At 44.0% G+C, this 21,535-nt stretch overlaps 1 protein-coding gene across 1 annotated transcript; it reads left to right on the forward strand.

The window, feature by feature from the left end:
- The first annotated feature begins 278 nt into the window (after positions 1 to 278).
- Positions 279 to 1,235, forward strand: LOC149446777 (olfactory receptor 6C74-like). Its single transcript, XM_089652705.1, has one exon. The coding sequence runs from the start codon at positions 279 to 281 to the stop codon at positions 1,233 to 1,235; it is 957 nt and encodes a 318-aa protein (XP_089508831.1).
- The last annotated feature ends 20,300 nt before the right edge of the window (positions 1,236 to 21,535 follow it).

Consider the following 21,535-nt stretch of genomic DNA (forward strand, 5'->3'; position numbering starts at 1 on the left):
ATACCCAGATAAACACAGGGAGAACATGCAAACTTTATGTATCTACCATCCAGGATGGGATTAAAGCAAGGACTCCCAGCAGTGCGAGGTAGAAGTGCTAACCACTAAGCCACTGTACTTCCCGTTTTTCATAAAGAATGGAAATTGAGTTTTATATAAGAATGTAGCAGCTTGTCTCGTTGATAGGGGTCTAACCCTTCCCTGTTCTATACAAAGCAAAAAAGTTGTTGGCTATAATACACTTTTATTCAGAAAGTCTGTTGGTTTTCTTACTCCAGATGTCAGATGCCTCTCAAGATGTGGTTGTGCATAATCACACCTCAATTCAATATTTCATTATCAAAGGGATTACTGATGATCCTGGACTCCAGGTTTTTGTTTTCCTTTTTGCCCTGTTCATCTATCTGATAACAGTTACTGGTAACATGTCTATCCTCTTCCTGGTCTGCCTGGATACTCATCTTCACACCCCAATGTACTTCTTCTTGGGTAACTTGTCCTTCCTTGATGTATTTTGCTTGACAATCACTCTTCATAAAATCCTTCTGTCTTACATGTCTGGAGATAAAACGGTTTCTTTTTCCAACTGCATGTCACAAATGTACCTCTTTTCTACTTTGACGTGCAGCGAGCTCCTCATACTGACAGCCATGGGTTATGACCGTTATGTTGCAGTTTGCAACCCCTTGCTCTACCACATCATCATGAACAGTAGAGTTTGCATTCTCCTTGCCAGCATTTGTTGGGTGTTGGGTTTTATAGAAGTTATACCTCACATGTGGGCCATATCTCAATTCTCGTGCTACAAGTCAAATGAGATCAATCATTACTTCTGTGACATCTTGCCCATCATGAAACTATCCTGCAGTGACACCACCCTGCTAAAGAGAATAATATTCATTGAGGGGCTCTTGGTAGTAAGCCTCACCCCTTTTCTCCTCACCTTCATCTCCTACATCTTCATCATAGCTGCCATACTGAGGATTCATTCAAGCAATGGAAGACGCAAAGCCTTCTACACTTGTTCCTCACACCTCACCGTTGTTGTAATTCTGTACTTGAGTCTCGTCTTTCAGTATCTAAGGCCAAAGTCAACTGACACCTTGGACTCCAACAAACTGTTTTCTTTCTTTAACACAGCCGCTGTCCCTGTCCTTAATCCATTTATTTACAGCTTGAAAAATAAAGATGTGAAGTCAGCGGCAAGAAGGCAATTGAAGTGGTCGGTACTCTAAGCAAAGTGTTATAAATTTATGCTGGGGTTGTAAGATATGGAGTAGCAGCAGTTTCAGCTGTGACCAGGTCTCTGTTTCAAGATTAATGTAACGCAAATGTCAAATTGAAGAGCCACATCACTGCTAAAAAGTCCAGAAATGAGTTTTATTGGAACAAATGTTGTATCTGGACCTTTGAACAGTGGTGTGGCACCAGGGCCGGTGCTAAACTTTTTTGTGCCCTAGGCAAAACCGGTACTTGCACTACCACTCCCCCACCCCCCAAAAAAAATAAAACATCACCTGTCATTCTACTTCACCCCTCCTAGCTTACACATCCTCTTTCCCCTCCAATTTTCCACTCTAGCACAAATCCCCCTGCCTAGCATAAATCCCTCAAATCCCTCCTACTAGCACAACCCCCTCTGAATTACCCTTCCCAGCACAAATCCTTCTTTACCACCCAAATCCCCTCTCCTAGCACAAATCCCCCCTTCTAGCACAACCCCTCCTAATCCCCCCTGCTAGCACAATTCCCCCCCCCCCAATACCCCTCTCCAAGCACAAATCTCCCCAATCTCCTCTTCTAGCACAAATTCCCCTCAATCTCCTCTCCTAGCACAAATTCCCCCCTAAATCCCCCCTCCTAGCACACCCTTCTCCATTCTTTCACAAATTCCCCCTCCTAGTACAAATTTCCCCTAATCCCCCCATCTAATCCAGCCCCCCCAATCCCCCCTCCTAGCACAAATTCCCCCAATCCCCTCTCATAGCACACATTTCCCCAAATCCCCCTTCCTAGCTCACCCCCTCCCCTTCCCCATCCTATCACAAATCCCCCCAAATCCTCCTTCCTAGCACCCCCCATCCTCTCTTCTAGCATAAATCCCCCCCCAATCTCCCCTCCTAGTACAAATCCCCCCTATTCCCCCTCCTAACACAGCCCCCCCAATCCCTTCTCCTAACACAAATCAAATCCCCCCAATCCCCTCTCCTAACACAAATTGCCCCAATCCCCTCTCCTAGCACAAATTCCCCCGCAAATCCCTCCTCACAGCACCCCCCCCCAATCCTCCATCCTAACACAATCTCCCAATTCCCTCTCCAAGTATACAATCCCCCCAATCCTCCAAACCCCCCTTCCCCAATCCCCTCTCCTAGAACAAATTCCCCCCTTATCCCCCCTCCAAGTACAAATTCTCCTCCAATCCCCCCTCCTAACACAAGTCCACCCTCCCAACACCAATCCTCTTCCTTCACCCCCTCAACCCCCCTCCCTCCCTTCCAAACCTCCCTCCTACTCTTAGCACATATCTCCCCATTCCTTCTCCTAGCACAAATCCCCCCCCCCTTCATCACCCCCATTACCCTTCCCAGCACAAATAGCCCCAATCCCACCTCCTTCACAAACCTCTCATCTCAGCATAAATGATTGTTACCCTCCCCAAACTTACAGGCAGGAAATCAGGTAGAGGTGCAGGTTGTGCTCTCACTCCTGACGGTGAAGTGATCCTCCATACAGCAGATGACACAGGATCGCTCTTGGATCCAGCCATACACAGTTTAATTACCTCTCCCCCTATCTTTTCCAATGACCACTCATCTCTCGGCAGCAGGGAGCCAGGGAATGAATCAAACACTGAATATGCTGATGTAAGAGTAATCCTGTGTGATCAGCTTTATGGAGGATCGCTCCACGGACAGGAGAGGCGAGCACAGCCCGCACCTGTCCAGTTGTCAAGTCTCCATAGACCATGTGCTGGATGGAAAAACTGTGCAGAAAGTTTACTGTCCAGGTAAAGGGCATGTGTGATGTCCGATGGCATGATCATGTGCCAGGTTGCATTGGTATCCACCCCTGAATGTAGCTTCCCTGTGCAGCTCTGCAACCCAACACCTCGCATTATGGTGAGTTCTCAACAGTGCAGTATGGGGAGGGAGGATTAACCAAAATAAATAGGAGCAATCACAATGACAACCCTTTGACTTTTTGGTGGTGGCGAAAAAAAGGATAAAATACATCTATGAATTCTTAAGACTTGACGGTATCAAATCCATTGAATATTACGTAAACATTGGCAACTATCTATAGACCTGAGTTTCGGAGAATGGATACATGGAATGGATTCCTGTGAGTGCTGGAAACCTAGGGAGCTCATACCCCCCCATATGAAATCGACAAAAGACGTCGTAATCTAAATCAACCTTTTGTGACTCGGTTTTTGTAATATGCATAATTGTGTTTTTATGAAAGAAAAAAAGTATTTCTTAAATTACCAATAAAAAAGTGCCACTTGTTGCAAGTTTTATTTTACTAATTGAACACAAATTGTGCAAATCTTATATTAAACCCGAATAGTTAAAAAAAACACATTTTTTTTTCTCTCCACAGCTTTAGTTACATTACAGGAGTTACAAAAATCCAACTTACATATGACTCGTACTTAACCCCTTCACGCCTAAGTGTAAAACAAATCTTAATGCCTAAGCACAATTTTGTTAGTAAAACCGCACATATCATCACAACTACTTTGTGCATCCAGGTGGATTATACTGCGTTTTTTTTTTAGGACAAATTGGGCTTTCATTTGGTGGTAAATGGTAATGATACATCCCGATTTTTTTCTCATTATCAAAGGAAAACTGAAAAAATGTTTTTTTCAAAATTTAGTTGTATATTTCTTGCTACTACCATATCCAACCACCAAAGAACAACCCATAATAATTTCTCCTGCTCCTGACAAACGCAGCGATACCACTTGTGTGCATGTTAGTTGTTGTTTGTACCCGTAGTACGGCCCATAATTAATAGCGCTCATTTTGCTTTTCTTTTCTTTTTTTTACATCCTGCCACTAACTGTCACTGATACTAATTTATAAATGTAAAAAAAAATTCTAACAAAAAAATAATGACCCTGACCCTTGACCTTTGACACTGACCTTGATCCAAACACTAACCCTGGCACTGACCTAGATCAAACATTGATCAATGTATTTTTATTTATTTTTTAATTTTAATTTGTTATTATTATTTTTATTTATTTATTTATTTTTTACAAACACTTTTTTTTCTCTCTAAGGCTAGGTTCACACTAATGTGGTGCGGTACATTGCATGTGATTCGCACAGGAACCGCATCGCATTCCTGTGCAAATCACATGAGATTTATGTGCGGTGCGATTGGAGCCACACATTATGTACCAAAAGGGTGCAGGATCCTTTTTTGGGTTCGCACTAGGATCGGATCACATGGGTATACACACCTATGCAATCTGATTCTGCACATCACACCGCGTTTTGTGGACCGATTTCGGGATGTTTCTAACTTGCCATACACATCCGCATTAGTTCGCATGAATGGGGTGCGATTCTGATGCGGTCACCGCATCAGTGTGAACCCAGCCTGAAAGGACAGAGAGAAATACAATGTATCTCTCTCCACCATTCAGAGAGAGAAAAGGGGGAGGTGTTCACAGTCACTGATCACTGTAATATCCAATCAGATGCTTTCACATCGATCGTGTGACCTGGAATTCGGGAGTTCCAGGTCCCGATCATTAGATCGTTGTTTACTACTGTTCATGTGATCACTGATTGGCCAATCAGTGATCAGATGAATCGGGACCTCACACAGAGGTCCCATACAGCGATTGGTGTTCTTTGGTGTTCCATATCACGGTGATGCGCGCTCCCAGGGAGCGCACACAGGCAGTGAATGCAGGTGGCATTTGGAAATCTCAACCCGCTTCGGCAGTGCTCCGTTTATAGACATGGGCCTGACGGGAGTCCTGCCGAAGCGGTTGACGTTTCTAAGTGTCATTTGCATTCACTGCCTGTGCGCACTCCCTCAAGCGCGCAACACTGCGATCCGGTGCCCGCTGTGTCCTATGGACACAGCAGAACACCAATCACTGTACGGGACCTCTGTGTGAGGTCCCGATTCATGTGATCACTGATTGGCCAATCAGTGATGACATGAATAGTAGTAAACAAGATGTCACCTGAGATCATTGCTTACTACTAGTGAAATCTGTGAATGATTACAGAGATCACATGGTATAAGGCCATTCACAACAGCCTTGTACCATGTGACAAGCTGTCACCAATCACAGCTCACACAGTATTTCTCAATGGCTGCAAGACTGCAGCCAGAGAGAAGGAGAAATGATTGCTTTTGCAGCCTCTATGGGTGTAAAAGCAATCAGTGTAAAAAAAGAAACAAAATCTTCTTCACCCCCTACAAGTAGTACAGTGTCACCATGACATTGTACTGCTAGGGTGAGGGCATGTTAAAAAAATATAAATAATAATCTAAAAAAAATTAAAATGTAAAAAGAAATATAGAAAAATGATAAGTTTTGCTTATAAACTAATTTAGGTTATTTTTTTTTTTACTAAAGTTTCTAAAAAATGCATATGGGTACAGTGTTGCATGACCGCGCAATTGTCTTTTTTAAATTAATTTCTTCATTTTCCACAAAATTATGACAGAAAAATGACAACTTAAAAAAAGCTTGCCATGCCACTTACTAAATACCTCAGACTGTCTATTTTCCAAAAAGGGTTTTGGGGGTATTTGTACTGTGCTGGAGTCTTTAGGCCTCAGGATTTATCAATTTTTGGATATATACCATAGTTTGTGGACTCTATAACTTTCCTACCAACTAGATAATAAACACTAAAAACACATTTTTTCTAAATTCTCAGTATTTTTTTGTTTATATCGCAAAAAATGAAAAACCCAGTGGTGCTTAATTACCATCAAAAGAAATCTTTATTTATGTGAAAAAATGGTTAAAATTTCATATGGGTACAGTGTTGCATGACCGCGCAATTGTCATTCAAAGTGTGATAGCACTGAAAGCTGAAAATTGGCCTGGGCAGGAAGGGAGTGAAAGTGTCCGGACTTGAAGTGGTTAACAAATTCTGAATTACTTAGCACAACAATATGATACTTGGTTCTGTATTCTCTAAAAGGTACGGCACTGGGAGGTGAGTAGGAGGTGGAACCAAGGGACGGTGCTCGGAGGTGGGTAAGGGGCGGAGACAAGAGGGACTCAGAAGGGGGGAGTTCCTGAACCTATTCTCTGGGAAAAACAGCCATGCTGCTATGACACTTATTGTTCTCTATCATCATTGTAATGGGCTTACCTATTTATTATTGACCAACCAGCAGAACTGAACCTCCTTCAGCTGTTGGCATTGGAGCAGTGGTGTGGTGGTGGGACATGGCTGCTGTCCAAGGAAATGATTTGACTAGCTTGAGCTTGTCTAAACTGAAGACAAAACATTTTTTTAGCTCTGAAAAGAATGGAGAGGGGTTGGAACCTCGGTCAGGTTTTATTGCTGTCTGTCCTGTCCTGTTTACTGTTACCTCTGAGAGTGAAAGTGAAGGAAAATCCCAAATTTGGGGTTGTCACCAGAACAGGCATAGAGGGTAAATCCTCCAATGGAGACTCTAGCTCTAGTGACAACCAGGACGTTTCCCCGCTTTGGAGGGATTTCCTATCATTTCCTATTTTGAGAAATCTCCTCAATGGGCGCACAAATGGAAAAAAATGACAGGGGTTATAATACTTCCTTACTCTTCCAAAATGAAAAAAAAGTTTGCCTTCAGTTTTACTGTCAATGCACCCAAGAGACTTGACACAAGAGCTGCTGGTAGGTATAAATCAGGTTAGACAGAGGGGGATGGAACCTTTCTACAAGCCTTGTAAAGGGACCCAACATATTTCCATGTGGGTATCATGCTGAGCTTGGCTTCACCTATACATACAGTTTTCAGGGAACCACAAAGTGTTCAGCCCAAACCACATATTGTACATCATGGATGTTGGTGCTAGACCTCTTCTCCCAATGCCCCTGGTCACATCACTTATAATGTCTTCCTACCTGTAGTACTCACACACATAGACCTACGTCTGACACGTGGTTCAGACAGAAGCTCCAGAAATCCAGCTGACCACTCAGGGCCCATGAAACATGGTGGCCCAGGCCACCTTACGCGGGCTGCATGAGGGGGTTCTCTCTCACGGTCAGGTGGGGGACTCCTTTTCCTCCATCACCACCCACTTCAGTGCTGACTAGACTTGCACTAGTAGAACACATAACTCTCTTCATTCCCAGGTATTTGCTCAACTAAATACTTTACTCATCAGGTCATCACAGAGAGGCTCTTTGTTGCAATATAACTTCTTATACTTGAATAAATCAGCAGAACACAGAACAACAATAAATCCACATTCTGGAATTGCAATGTCCAAATCATGGTAATTAGGATATCTTCATAACTTGCATGTATACAGTTCCTAAGTCTCCCCCAGATCTTATAGATAAGTAATCTGGCAAATGCATCCCCCCCCCTCCGAAGGGAAGATCAAAGGGAAACCCCAACTCCACTCTCTCTTAGCAGAACATATCTCCAGTACCTTCTTTTTTAGAGCCAACTCCACCCCCTTGTATACTGTATGTCATCATGTCATGTCATCACTGCACCAGTAGGAGGAGCAATCCTTAAAGTGTTATTAAACCCAGGATAGAAAATATGGTAGTGTGACAAGAGCAACACCACCCAAAAGGAAAGTGGTTACTTAGAAATCCACGCTGAGTAATATAAGTTTAGTAATTACAAAGAATACTTTATTTGATCACATAGATCATAGGGAGGTTAAGCATAAGCACGGTGAACATATCAAACAAATAAAATCATTTAAAAGCACTTGGCGTCCTCATTTCTGGGTGATTTTGGCACATAGGGAACCATATAGGGCGATGGGGTATTCTCTAGTTATGTGATCCTAGATTTCCATGTAATTCAGTCTTGTATTTAGATTAGCCATGTATTTTTCAGATGTATTCTTGGTATAGGCCAGGGTATGTAGAATAGCTTCCTGGTAACTGGAGACTGGAACAGAAAAATATGGTGATAAAAAAACTTAAGTAGCACATAGATCACACCATAGCTGCCCCGTACAGAGATAATCCTCTAAAGAGGATTTTCAAAAAATTCCCTGAAAATACAGGGGTACTAGGCACATATAGCATTCCCTATAAACTCCATATAGGTTCTGTAAGTCTAAACAGCAACTACCGCAACTACCTGCGGTAGTTGCTGTTTAGACTTATAGAACCTATATGGAGTTTATAGGGAATGCTATATGTGCCTAGTACCCCTGTATTTTCAGGGAATTTTTTGAAAATCCTCTTTAGAGGATTATCTCTGTATGGGGCAGCTATGGTGTGATCTATGTGCTACTTAAGTTTTTTTATCACCATATTTTTCTGTTCCAGTCTCCAGTTACCAGGAAGCTATTCTACATACCCTGGCCTATACCAAGAATACATCTGAAAAATACATGGCTAATCTAAATACAAGACTGAATTACATGGAAATCTAGGATCACATAACTAGAGAATACCCCATCGCCCTATATGGTTCCCTATGTGCCAAAATCACCCAGAAATGAGGACGCCAAGTGCTTTTAAATGATTTTATTTGTTTGATATGTTCACCGTGCTTATGCTTAACCTCCCTATGATCTATGTGATCAAATAAAGTATTCTTTGTAATTACTAAACTTATATTACTCAGCGTGGATTTCTAAGTAACCACTTTCCTTTTGGGTGGTGTTGCTCTTGTCACACTACCATATTTTCTATTATGCATTTTCCGGTTTATAAATCCACACTTTTATGATAAGTGAATCGGAGATAGTACTAGGACACAAACTATCTGTGTCACTTCAGGTGGCTTCTTTCTGTTCTATTTTTGTATTAAACCCAGGACCCTGCATTCGCTATATCCGGTCTCCCCGGACCCTGCATTCACTATATCCGGTCTCCCAGGACCCCGCATTCACTATATCCAGTCTCCCCGGACCCTGTATTCACTAAATCTGGTCTCCCCGGACCCTGCATTCACTATATCTGGTCTCCCCAGACCCTGCATTCACTATATCCAGTCTCCCTGGACCCTGCATTCACTATATCTGGTCTCCCCAGACCCTGTATTCACTATATCTGGTCTCCCCGGACCCTGCATTCACTGTATCTTGTCTCCCTGGACCCTGCATTCACTATATCTGGTCTCCCCGGACCCTGCATTCACTGTATCTTGTCTCCCTGGACCCTGCATTCACTATATCCGGTCTTCCCAGACCCTGCATTTGCTATATCTGGTCTCCCCGGACCCTGCATTCGCTATATCTGGTCTCCCCGGACCCTGCATTCACTATATCCAGTCTCCCCGGACCCTGCATTCACTATATCCGGTCTCCCCGGACCCTGCATTCACTATATCTGGTCTTCACGGACCCTGCATTCACTATATCCAGTCTCCATGGACCCTGCATTCGCAATATCCGGTCTCCCCGGACTCTGCATTCACTATATCTGGTCTCCCGGGACCCCGCATTCAATATATCCGGTCTCCCAGGATCCCGCATTCACTATATCCAGTCTCCCAGGACCCTGCATTCACTATATCCTGTCTCCCCGGACCCTGTATTTACTAAATTTGGTCTCCCCAGACCCTGCATTCACTATATCTGGTCTCCCCGGACCATGCATTCACTATATCTTGTCTCCCTGGACCCTGCATTCACTATATCCGGTCTTCCCAGACCTTGCATTCACTATATCCGGTCTCCCCGGACCCTGCATTCACTACATCCACTCTCCCCGGACCCTGCATTCACTATATCCGGTCTCCCCAGGCCCTGCATTCACTATATCTGGTCTCCCCGGACCATGCATTCACTATATCTTGTCTCCCTGGACCCTGCATTCACTATATCCGGTCTTCCCAGACCTTGCATTCACTATATCCGGTCTCCCCGGACCCTGCATTCACTACATCCACTCTCCCCGGACCCTGCATTCACTATATCCGGTCTCCCCAGGCCCTGCATTCACTATATCCGGTCTCCCCGGACCCTGCATTCACTATATCCGGTCTCCCCGGACCCTGCATTCACTATATCCGGTCTCCCCGGACCCTGCATTCACTATATCCGGTCTCCCCAGACCCTGCATTCACTATATCCGGTCTCCCCGGACCCTGCATTCACTATATCCGCTCTCCCCGGACCCTGCATTTACTATATCCGCTCTCGCTGGACCCTGCATTCACTATATCCGGTCTCCCCGGACCCTGCATTCACTATATCCGCTCTCCCCGGACCCTGCATTTACTATATCCGCTCTCGCTGGACCCTGCATTCACTATATCCGGTCTCCCTGGACCCTGCATTCACTATATCCGCTCTCCCCGGACCCTGCATTCACTATATCCTCTCTCCCCGGACCCTGCATTCACTACATCCGGTCTCCCTGGACCCTGCATTCACTATATCCGGTCTCCCTGGACACTGCATTCACTATATCCGCTCTCCCTGGACCCTGCATTCACTATTTCCTCTCTCCCCGGACCCTGCATTCACTACATCCGGTCTCCCTGGACCCTGCATTCACTATATCCTCTCTCCCCGGACCCTGCATTCACTACATCCGGTCTCCCTGGACCCTGCATTCACTATGTCCACTCTCCGCAGACCCTGCATTCACTATATCTGCTCTCCCCGGACCCCGCATTCACTATATCCGGTCTCCCCGGACCCTGCATTCACTATATCCGCTCTCCGCGGACCCTGCATTCACTATATCCGCTCTCCGCAGACCCTGCATTCACTATATTCGGTCTCCCCGGACCCTGCATTCACTATATCCACTCTCCCCGGACCCTGCATTCACTATATCCGGTCTCCCCGGACCCTGCTTTCACTATATCTGGTCTCCCACAGTACACACAACATGGACATGCTATTATTTTAGTAAATATAAACTGCTAAATATCTTTTCTCATCAGCAGTTAGAACAGTGACTTCGATCAGTGTCCAGCAGAGCACTGGATAAAGCTTGTAGGAGGAGTTTTCAGTTGTGCTCTAGGAGGATGCAGAACCCCTGACCTCTGTCTGGAAAGCGCGGACTGGCCCTGTGCTGATCACATGCAACCTCCCAAGAAAAAAAAAAAACCTCTCTAGCAATACACACCAAACTGAGCATGTGCAGAGTGACTCCGCGTAATATGTCTTATCAGGAGATAAGAGGGGGACACTGGAAGAAGGGGAGGATCAGAGGAGACAAGATCAAACAATGTTTTTATACAATGCAGAGGATTAACCCCTTAGGTCCCACAGTGAGTATAACAAGCATGCTTTACTGCATCTACAGACTGATTGTACTGTTGTGGGTTTAGTAACACTTCATAGGGACATGTACCCGCCTAAAGCCTCATTTGTTACAATGGGGTGTGCATATATCTTACTGCTAAAGATTATATCTATAATAAAATGGGGGATTAAAGTGGTTGTAAAGGCTGAACGTTTTGAAGGCATGAAGGTAAAAAAAACCTTTTTGTGTGCAGCTTCCCCCATATCCCCCCATAATACTCACCTGAGCCCCTTCTTAATCCAGTGACGTGCAAGGGGGCCTCGGCTGCCCCGGCTCTCTCTCATCTGAGAAGCAATCACAGCCAGTGAGCCAATGAGGAGAGAGCAGGGGGAGGGACCGACGCATAGAGCAGGGCTCTAAAGCAAGCATCCACCAGTGCCCCCATAGCAAGTGGCTTGCTACTGGGGGCACTGGTCAAGGTGGGAGGAGCCAAGAGCTGCGGTGGGGGATCCAAGAAGAGGAGGATCACGGCTGCTCTGTGAATAACCATGGCTCAGGGCAGGTAAGTGTGACATGTTTGTATGGTTTAAGCACTTGCCCTCCAGAGGATTTACCCCCCTTATTGGCAAGGCCATTTTTTGCGCTACGGCACTGCATTATACTGACAATTGCGCGGTCATGCAACACTGCACCCAAATGAAATTTATATCCTTTTTTTCCCACAAATAGAGCTTTCTTTAGATTGCATTTGATCGCTTCTGCTTTTTTATTTTTTTGCGCTATAAACAAAAAAAGACCGACAATTTTGAAAAAAAATAAATATTTTTCACTTTTTGCTATAAAACATGTCCAGTAAAAAAGTTTAAAAAATCAAACTTCGGCATATATTTAGGCCAAAATGTATTCTGCTCCATGTCTTTGCTTAAAAAAATCCCAGTGCGTGTAAATTAATTGGTTTACATGAAAGCTATAGCGTTTACAAATGGCGGTATAGGTACTGGAATTTTTTTCTCTATACAGGTGTACCTCAATTTACGAAATGAATGCGTTCTCCGGGACGTTTTGTATTGCAAAAAATTTGTAAACCGAAACGTGGTTTCCCATAGGAATGCATTGAAAACCAATTAATCCGTTCTGGAGGTCAGAAAAAAGTAAAAAAAAGTAGCTGTCATCAGTGATGTATTTAGCTTTTGTGCTGCCCTAGCCAACACAAAAATTGACTCCCCCCCCATTGACCAACAACACCTCAGTCCCTCCCACCCCCACCAGAGAGAGTCTTTCATTACCACCGCCCCCCATATACTGGCAACCCCCAACCCCGCCCCGACAAGAGATAAGACACACACCTTCACAGCTCTGGACATCCCAGCCAGGAACAAGAGTCGGGCTGTTCATACACCATCAAACAGCCTGCAGCCTCTCTCGGATCCCACCTGGTCTCTGTGCTGCATGTCCCTTCTTCCCTTCCTTCTTTCGGAGGACAGCACTGCCCCCCTGAAAAATGCTGATGCCCCCCTGTGTAATGTAATTACCGGCTTTTTTTTTCTTCACTATATCTCAGAGAATCAGCTGTCACTCCCCCCCAGCTAAAAGAAACAAAGTTTCCTTTTAGTTTGTTTCCCGAGTTAAAAGAAACAAAGTATCCTTTAGCTCCGGGGAAAGAGACAGCCATAGTAAAAAAAAAAAAAAAAACCCGCCAATTGCATTTAAAAATCGGCACTGACATACACTTCGTATTGTGGAAAAAAAATCATAAAAAATTTGCAAACCGAGGCATTAATTTTAATGGATTTTAATTTGTAAACCGAAAATTCTGTTAACTGAGTCGTCCGCAAACCGAGGTACACCTGTACTAGTAATGGCAGCAATTTGCGACTTATAGCGGGACTGCGGGACTGCGGCGGGCATTCTGCCACTGGGGGGGAGGGGGAGGAACTGACTAACTGTCACTGACATCCCCAGTGACACTAATACAGTGATCAGTGCTAATAAAAAGCACTGACACTGTACTAATGGCACTGGGCAGGAAGGGGTTAACATCTGGTGCGATCAAAGGGTCAACTGTGTGCTGTTTTACTGTGTAAACACACTGCTTTGTATGGCTGTGCTATGCAGAGCCATACAAAGCAGCATGCTGGAGCTGACAGGGGAGAGATCTGTATTGTTTACATACAGACCTCTCCCCTGTCAATGTTCCTCGGTGATCAACCAGCGATCGACATCTGTAGACACCAATGGCGCCCCTACCTGGAAATACAAAATTACGTATATATACACGTGATTTTGCACAGGCGTGCCGCCCTCTAGCAGTAGTTCTGCTATAGGGCGGTCGGGAAGCCGTTAAATACGGTCGGGAAGCCGTTAAATGAAAAAAGTGGGTGGAGGGGACATATTGAGAGAAAACCCTTTCCCTAAGACCTAAGTGTAACCACGAACTCTGAATCATTTATATTACAATTTAAATCTTTCACAATGATCATAATAGTGGGGTTCAGACCAGGCTTTTCTCTTAATATGCCCCCCCTTTTTAAATTTTAAATAATTAATCCAATGGATGATTATAATAAATCAAAGATTTTTTTTTTTTTACGCAAGGAAAGATGGTCTATGTGTAATGTTATTGTCTAGCACCTTTAAATCCCAGTATGTATTCAATTTTTTTTTTTTTGCTTCATCCAAGTACTAGTTAAATATTTTAATTGCACAATGCTGCATTTATTAATGTTACACAATTGGTCCCTCAGGAAGTTAAGTCCTTTGGAGACATGGTCCCAGTTATATGTGAAAGTAAATAAAGTCTCTGCTCAGATCAGACACAACGGGATTACATGGTGAACTGCCTTTGTAGTTGGTAAGTGCAACAAAGGGATGAACATTGCAAATGATCCATTGACTGTTAAGAAGATAACTGATCGATGGAAAACACATCCAAGTAACCAGAGCTCATTGTAAGCAGTGCAAGCCGAATGTACCCATATATGTTATCCGATTATTCGGACCAATGAAATATGAAAATGTCCCGTGTAAGAGAGGTGATCCATAGTGGATGGCTGTTGCATTGGGCACCAAAGGCTGTGCGGTTGAATTTTCACTTGCCTTAGTGAATGACAAGCAACTGATTTTATTTATTTCAGGTACTTATATAGAGCTGTCAATTTATGCAGCACTTTACATATATATTGTACATTCATATCAGTCCCTAACAGGGGCAGACTGACAACTCATGGGGCCACCGAGCAATAGGGAATCATGGGCCCTGTGTCCTCACCCACACTCAAATAAGTCTATGAAATGTACCAAGGGCAAGTCATGGGGCCCCCTACTGACCTCAGGCCCTTGGACAGTGCCCAAGTGCCTGAATGGTCAGTCCACCCCTGGACCCTAACCCTCAAAGGGCATACAATCTAAGGTCCCTAACTCACATTCATATACTAGGGACAATTTAGACAGGATCCAATCAACCTACCAGCATGTCTTTTGGAGTGTGGGAGGAAACCAGAGTACCCAGAAGAAACTCACACAGGCACAGGGAGAACATACAAACTCCAAGCAGGTGGTACTGTGGTTAGGATTCAAACCAATGACTCGAGTACTGCCAGGTGGAAGTGCTAACTATTTAGCCACTGTGCTCCTATTTATCTTCCCTTGTACATAATTGGTTGATCTTTTGCTACGTGAATTTCTAAATTTGCTTCCCCACTGACTAAGCTAAGTGAAAATGTACTTTGCACTATGAACATGTTCTGCTCCTTTAGTTAAAGCTGAATTGTAGGTACTGCCAATTTTAAAGTTCACCTTTTATTTCTAAATTCCAGCTTCCCTATGTACCAATATACCTGTAGCGCTACCCCCACTGGGACCGCTTGATAACGCTTGTCCCCAGTGGCTTCCCTGACCTTGCAAGCCACCCAACACCTCTGACAATCTACCCACATGGAAGAAAAATATGTATGAAATATATTATAAAAATATTCTTCCCAAATATATTGACATATATATGAAATGCCACAATTTTGGCCATATTCAATATATTTCAAAATATATTGCAATAAATAAATAAATATATATATATGTGTGTGTGTGTGTGTGTATATATATATATATATATATATATACTGCACGTTGAAATGCGTTTTTATTACAAGTTATATGAAAAATATTTTTAAAAATACATTCCACATATGCTGTATGTCTTCTTTAAAAATACAAATCTCCATTTTTGGAATGCATTTAGAAATATATGTAAAAATATATGTTAAAATTACTTTTTTATAAAGGAGGAGGATTTTTGTTAAAAAAATCTGAAGATTATATTTGAAAAAGAAAATTGTTTTATATTTTTCATATATTTTGTATATTTTTCAGATTTTTTTAACATATAAAAAAGTCATTTTAATATTTATGTTTACATATATTTGTAAATGCATTCCAAAAATGTAGATTTGTATTAAAGACATACAGTATATTGGAAATGTATTTTTAAAAATATTTTTTATATATTTCGTAATTAAAACACATTTCAACATGCTGTATATATATATATATATATATATATATATGTGTATTGAAATATATTGAATATGGCTAAAATTGTAGCATTTCAAATATATGTCAATATATTTGGGAAGAATATTTTTAAAATATATTTCAAATATATTTTTCTTCCATATGGGTGGGTTCAGACATATTTCAACAGTATAGAATAATAATGCAAGAGACACAAATCTATATTAGAGTAACACTGCTATATTAATCTTGTTAAAAAGAGTAAACCACAAGAATAATGAGTTTAGTATACAATCCCCGGTTAACGCATAAAAATAGAAAACTGATAAAATAGGGATAATCAGTTAGCAACATTTAACAAATTATATAGTCATGAGTAGTAAACTTCTACTATTAAACTGGAACACCAGCAGCAAGAGAGAGAAGAAAAAACTTGTTAAGTTATCAACTCCCTCTAGGCCACAGGCGCCACACTGATGGATATAGAGAATAATGCAAATGTGTACCCATAAATAGATATAAGAACCATTATTGAATAATATTGGCCATAGAAGAGAAGGGGTCCCTTTAACTAGAGATTGCAACTTGAGTCCTCTTTAAAGTTCCTGATATGGTGGTGTCCGTCGTTTTCTTCTAGCAATGTTGAGGCCCATAAACAGTAGTAAATACTGGCAGTTCAATGAAGTTAAGCACATATGCTGTATGCTGTTCAAAGCAAAGATCTTCTGATACTGAGGTGTAAAGGTGTCTGCATGCAGTGTCTCTAGAGTGATGACAGAAAGAGGTTGGGCATCTACCCTCTCACCAATCCCATGGATATCATGGGAATGCACAGGCTCTTGGCTGTTTGCAGAGCTGTGCAGAGTTGCTGCCTGATGACCTGTCAGTGCAGCGAGCAAAGATGTTTGTGTGACGAGCAGATAGTGACAGTCTCAATGCAGAGAAGCTGATGTGATCCCGGTGTGACCATTGGCATCACTGCTGTGCTGAACTGATGTGCAAAGTCCCACAGCCGTAGACCAACAATCTCTCTCTGGAGAAGTACAGCAGTCCCCCTGTGTTCAGCTCTGAATCCTGTGCCAAGAGAGAGGGAGACAGTCGCTTGCTGTAGAATATATCCACTCTTCCAGCATCCCTCTCATTTGGCAGCTCTCTGCTAGTTGTTCAATCAGAGCTCAGGAATACAGTATGTATTGGCTATAGGACTACAGGTCCCAAGATCCTCTGCTGTCAGAAGAACTGGATCCACTCTGCTAACAGGAAGTGATGTAGCAGTTTCAGTACTGGGCATTCAGGGGGTAAAGGATTAATCATAGTCTCATCTGTAAATGTCCCTGAATGACATAATAATATAGCCGGCACCCGGTTACATCCATTAACCTGTTGGCGCCGGCCGACCGCAAATGTGCGGCCTCCCGGCATCTGGGCCTAGACACCAAGCGGCCGCAAATTTGCATTCTTTTAAAAAAATATATATGTGCTGAGAGCGCGCACCCTGCGAGCTCCCAGCACACATGTCCGGTACTCACGGATAGATCCCGATCTCCTCTTTTGATTGGGACCTTTTCCGATCATGTGACCGCCGTGACGGCATGTCACATGACCCCAACCCCTGCCTCTCGGCTTCTGAAACCCTTAAAGGGCCGGGAGGCGCTGGCGCCAAGGGGCTAATGTACCTCTGTTGCAGAAAAATAAAAACTTCTTTGATTTTTTAGAACAAAGCCTTACCTTAGCTCATGGTGTGTTCTTTAGGGCTGCTGTGTTTCTGGGTCCCCCTAAGCTCCACACAGCCAGGAAACACACATTTTCCACATTTGCATCCACAGACTGTGAACAATTCTATGAGCTTGGTTTTTGTTATTTTATTAAGGGAAATAACTTGGATAGGGTAATAGGGATTATAGAATGCCTAACTTGATTGAATCAGTGCAAAAGGACAACTTCCTTCCTGTCTACAGAAATAGATCCTGGACTGTTCTCCTTGAATGTGGTCAGTCTTTACGGATCAGTAGCAAAAACCCCTTATGGGCTACTGGTCAGTCTTTACGGATCAGTAGCAAAAGCCCCTTATGGGTTAGGGATCCACAGCCCCTCTGAAGGTTAGCTTAGATTGTTACAAACTACATACAGAGATGTCTCCTCTCCCCTGTAGAACTGATCCCAGCTCCACAGCCTGCAGACACAACCAGCCCTCCTGGCTAATCTGAAGATCTCCCAGGACAAGGCTACAAAGCGTGCTACACGTGGTAGTCTTTCACCTTGTGAATCCCTGGGTGTGCTGATGTACTCACGCTGTACTCCTTCCTCCCGCTGCTCCTAGGCCTTGATCCTGTTTATACTGTGATGCTGAATGGATCCTCCTGAGCCAGCCCGAGCCCAGCCTGGAGGCCAGTCCCCCGTAGGCGTATGGGACTCCTAAGATTGGAATAATGTCAAAAGCTCCTGAGCATGGGTGTGGAAGGCTAGGAACAGAAATATTCGGTGGAACTCAGATGTGTGCGAAACTCCAATGGGTGGGCCAAGCCTTGCAGCTCTCATATAAGACAGGGGGGAGTCCAGATGCAACTGCAGAAGGAATAAAACAGGAGCGCACTGGCCTAGCGCATTATCCCATTCTGAGAGTAACCCTTATCCTCTTCCTACCCTTGAAATGTGTCAGCCGGATTTGGCCCCTAGATAGCATTTCAATGTCATCAGGGTCTTTGGCTCATTGTGGATTAATACATCTTGTGACTGTCCATCTATGGGACTCCTCCCAGGCCACTGACAGCCTCCTCCATCGTCTACCTGTCTCCCCTGCCAGCCTGACTATCCCATATTTATGGGTTGGCCTCACCACTCTACCAGGGTGTCAGGGCTCCAGGAATGACCAGAGGTGTGTGGACCAACACAATGAAACACAGACTTCAGGTATAGCGTGTAAACAAGATAATTTATTAAGGACAAAACAAACATAAACGCAGTGCAACAAACCAAACCCAAAACTAACACAAATACATACAACAAGGTGAAACAAACCCAAACCTAAACTGATATATATATATATATATATATATATATATATGTATGGAGCACAACGTAGTCAGGCGGGCCTGGTCGGTAGCTAACGGGCAAACAGGGTACCAGGAGCGAGCGGAAGAGTGGTCAGGAATAGCCGAGGTCAGGACAGGCGGAGTTCGTTCAGAGTCAGGATCAAAGCAGGATCAGGCAGGAAGCAGACAGGATGCAGGTACAGGGGCTCATGGGAAACATACACCAAGGCACTGATCACAGGCCTGGTCCTGCTTAAATACACCTCCTGCAATCAGCCTCAGGTGATGGCCTGACTGCAGGAGTGAGATTCTGGCTGCTGAGAGCACCCGCTGGCCAGCCTTGGTACTGCAGCCCACACGGTGAGTCCCACCACCATTGGCGAGTCCATTCCTGACACAGGGCCTCCAAACCTGGGATTGGTTAGACTCCCATAAACATACAGATTTAGATCTCCACTCTTTTCATGCCACTGGCTTCTAGAAGCATCCATGGTCCTCCAGAACCAGGTGGAGGAGATAGAGCTGCAACCTGTTAAGTCATCCAGCCTGACCTGCAGTGACCCGACCTAATTACAGACTCACACAGTTACCATGAGCCATACATAATACATTTACCTACACTAACCCTAGTAGCACACTAGAGGGTGCTGCATGTAGTTACACCGGTCAAAGTTGGATCACTGTAACTACTGTGACAGTTCTGTGTACTGCCATTGTGTGAAAAGGGTTTGGTATCATGCAGGATTCTCATCCAGGCAGGTTTAGGGGCTTTAGGGTGCTTCAGTTACCTCACTGGTTAGCAAAACCTGGTTTGGGACCTGGAGCCTAGAGATTTCTTACAGACTTGTGTGGGATGAAATATCCAATCCTGGATCCTGATTTTAAGAACCACCAGCACAATAATTTGGCAGGTGTGTGCTGGACTTTTAGTGGTGACCTGGTTTTGGTTCAGGGCTTCATTCTGGCAGACAGAGGAGGTCGCTGCCCAGTAGTTCAGATGGGAGCCAGTGCAGCAAGCGGCTGCCAGGTGTGTGGATCAAGCTTTTGGGAGAGGTACTGACTGGTGCCGTGTCATGGTCTGTGGGACCAGGACAAAGGCCAGGAGGCCTTGTGTTATTTGTTCTTTGGATGGAAGATAAATCTTGAAAACCCCTGCGAGGAAAACTGATCAATTTTGTTTTTTGAACTTTCTTTTAATGAAAATGGGCAAGAAAAGCCATTAAAAAGAAGAATGGCTATGTCCTTAATGCACTATCATTCAATGAATTAAAGCAAATTCTCACATTATTTTAAAATTGACATACCTGGAATTCAACTATAACGCGAAATGGTTGTAAACCTCAGACATGAAATATGAACAAAGCATATCCCTCTATAGTGTGCACTTGTCTCAGTCCAGAGCACTAAGTGTCATTTCTGTCTGCTGCCTCATTCCTCTGCTATCAGCATGAATCACATCTGACAAGTTTTCCTGACATCAAGAGAAAAATGGTGACAAGGGAGGCAGGGGCGTCCCTAGTGTTGGTGTCACTCGGTGCCAGAACACTTGGTGACACCCCCTCTCTCTCACCCCTCTCTCTCCCCCCTTTCTCCCTCTCCCCTTTCTCTCTTCCCCCTACCTACTACATGAAGCTGCAGTGCTGTCACCAGGGTCTGGAGATTACACACTGATCTGCTGCATACTCTGCCCACCTCTCCAGCTCTCTGACTTCACCACCCGTGGCAGGGATGTGGACCCGCCCCTCTGCTGAAACTCCGAGGAGGAGAGGTGTCCGAAGTGCCTGCCTCAGTGTCCATCCCCTCAGTGCTTGCTTATTTCAGCAACAGCACATACAGGGATGGACTGAGTCTCTCATGGGGCCCTGTAGTGACCCCGGGCCCTCAGTCAGTCCACCCCTGGTGGAGCTGGACTGGTGTCACCCCGTGCAAAAGGTGACAAAAGGTGTCACCCGGTGTGGCGCGCACCCCGCGCACCTGCCTAGGGACGCCCCTGAGGGGAGGGACCTCCAGCGGGTTGAAAGCCTTTGCTCTGTTCCTGTGTGCTATGTGAAGGGGGGTTGTGTATCTCTTCCCTCCCTGCAGAGTGTAACTTCAGCTCTCCACCCTCTTTTTTCTGAATTCTCAGACAAGCTTTACAATGCAGCACTTTGAACAGATGTAGGGAAGAGAGGGCTGAAGATAAACAGGTACAACCTATGTAGGAAGATTTGTTTCATCTCTGCGTATCAGCTGAGGCCAGTTGCTTCACTGGGTATATGGAAGAGTTTCCAACCACTTTAAGGAATAGAATATGTTCATATTGCAAAGTGAATTTCACGCAATTTAGTCAATGAGGTGAAGCAAAGTAAAAATTCAGTTCGCAAACAATACCTACCTATCTAATCTTCAGCTGTAGCCACTTGAGTTCCAGTATTTTATGTCCCTTCAGCACCAGGCTGATTTCCTGTTTTCAGAGCTCAGATCGTTTGACTGACAATTACTGAATGTTATATCATTCTTTTAAGCCAAGTAGAGCTTTCCTTTGGTGGTATTTATTAACCAATGAGATTTTCATTAAAGTGGAGCTCCAGGCTCCCCTAAAAACTAAAAAAAAAACCCCAAATACTGTAGCTG

The sequence above is a fragment of the Staurois parvus genome, unplaced genomic scaffold, assembly GCF_062004578.1.
Source record: "Staurois parvus isolate SC_StPar_1 unplaced genomic scaffold, SC_StPar_1.0 ptg000690l, whole genome shotgun sequence".
NCBI classification, from domain to species: Eukaryota; Metazoa; Chordata; class Amphibia; order Anura; family Ranidae; genus Staurois; species Staurois parvus.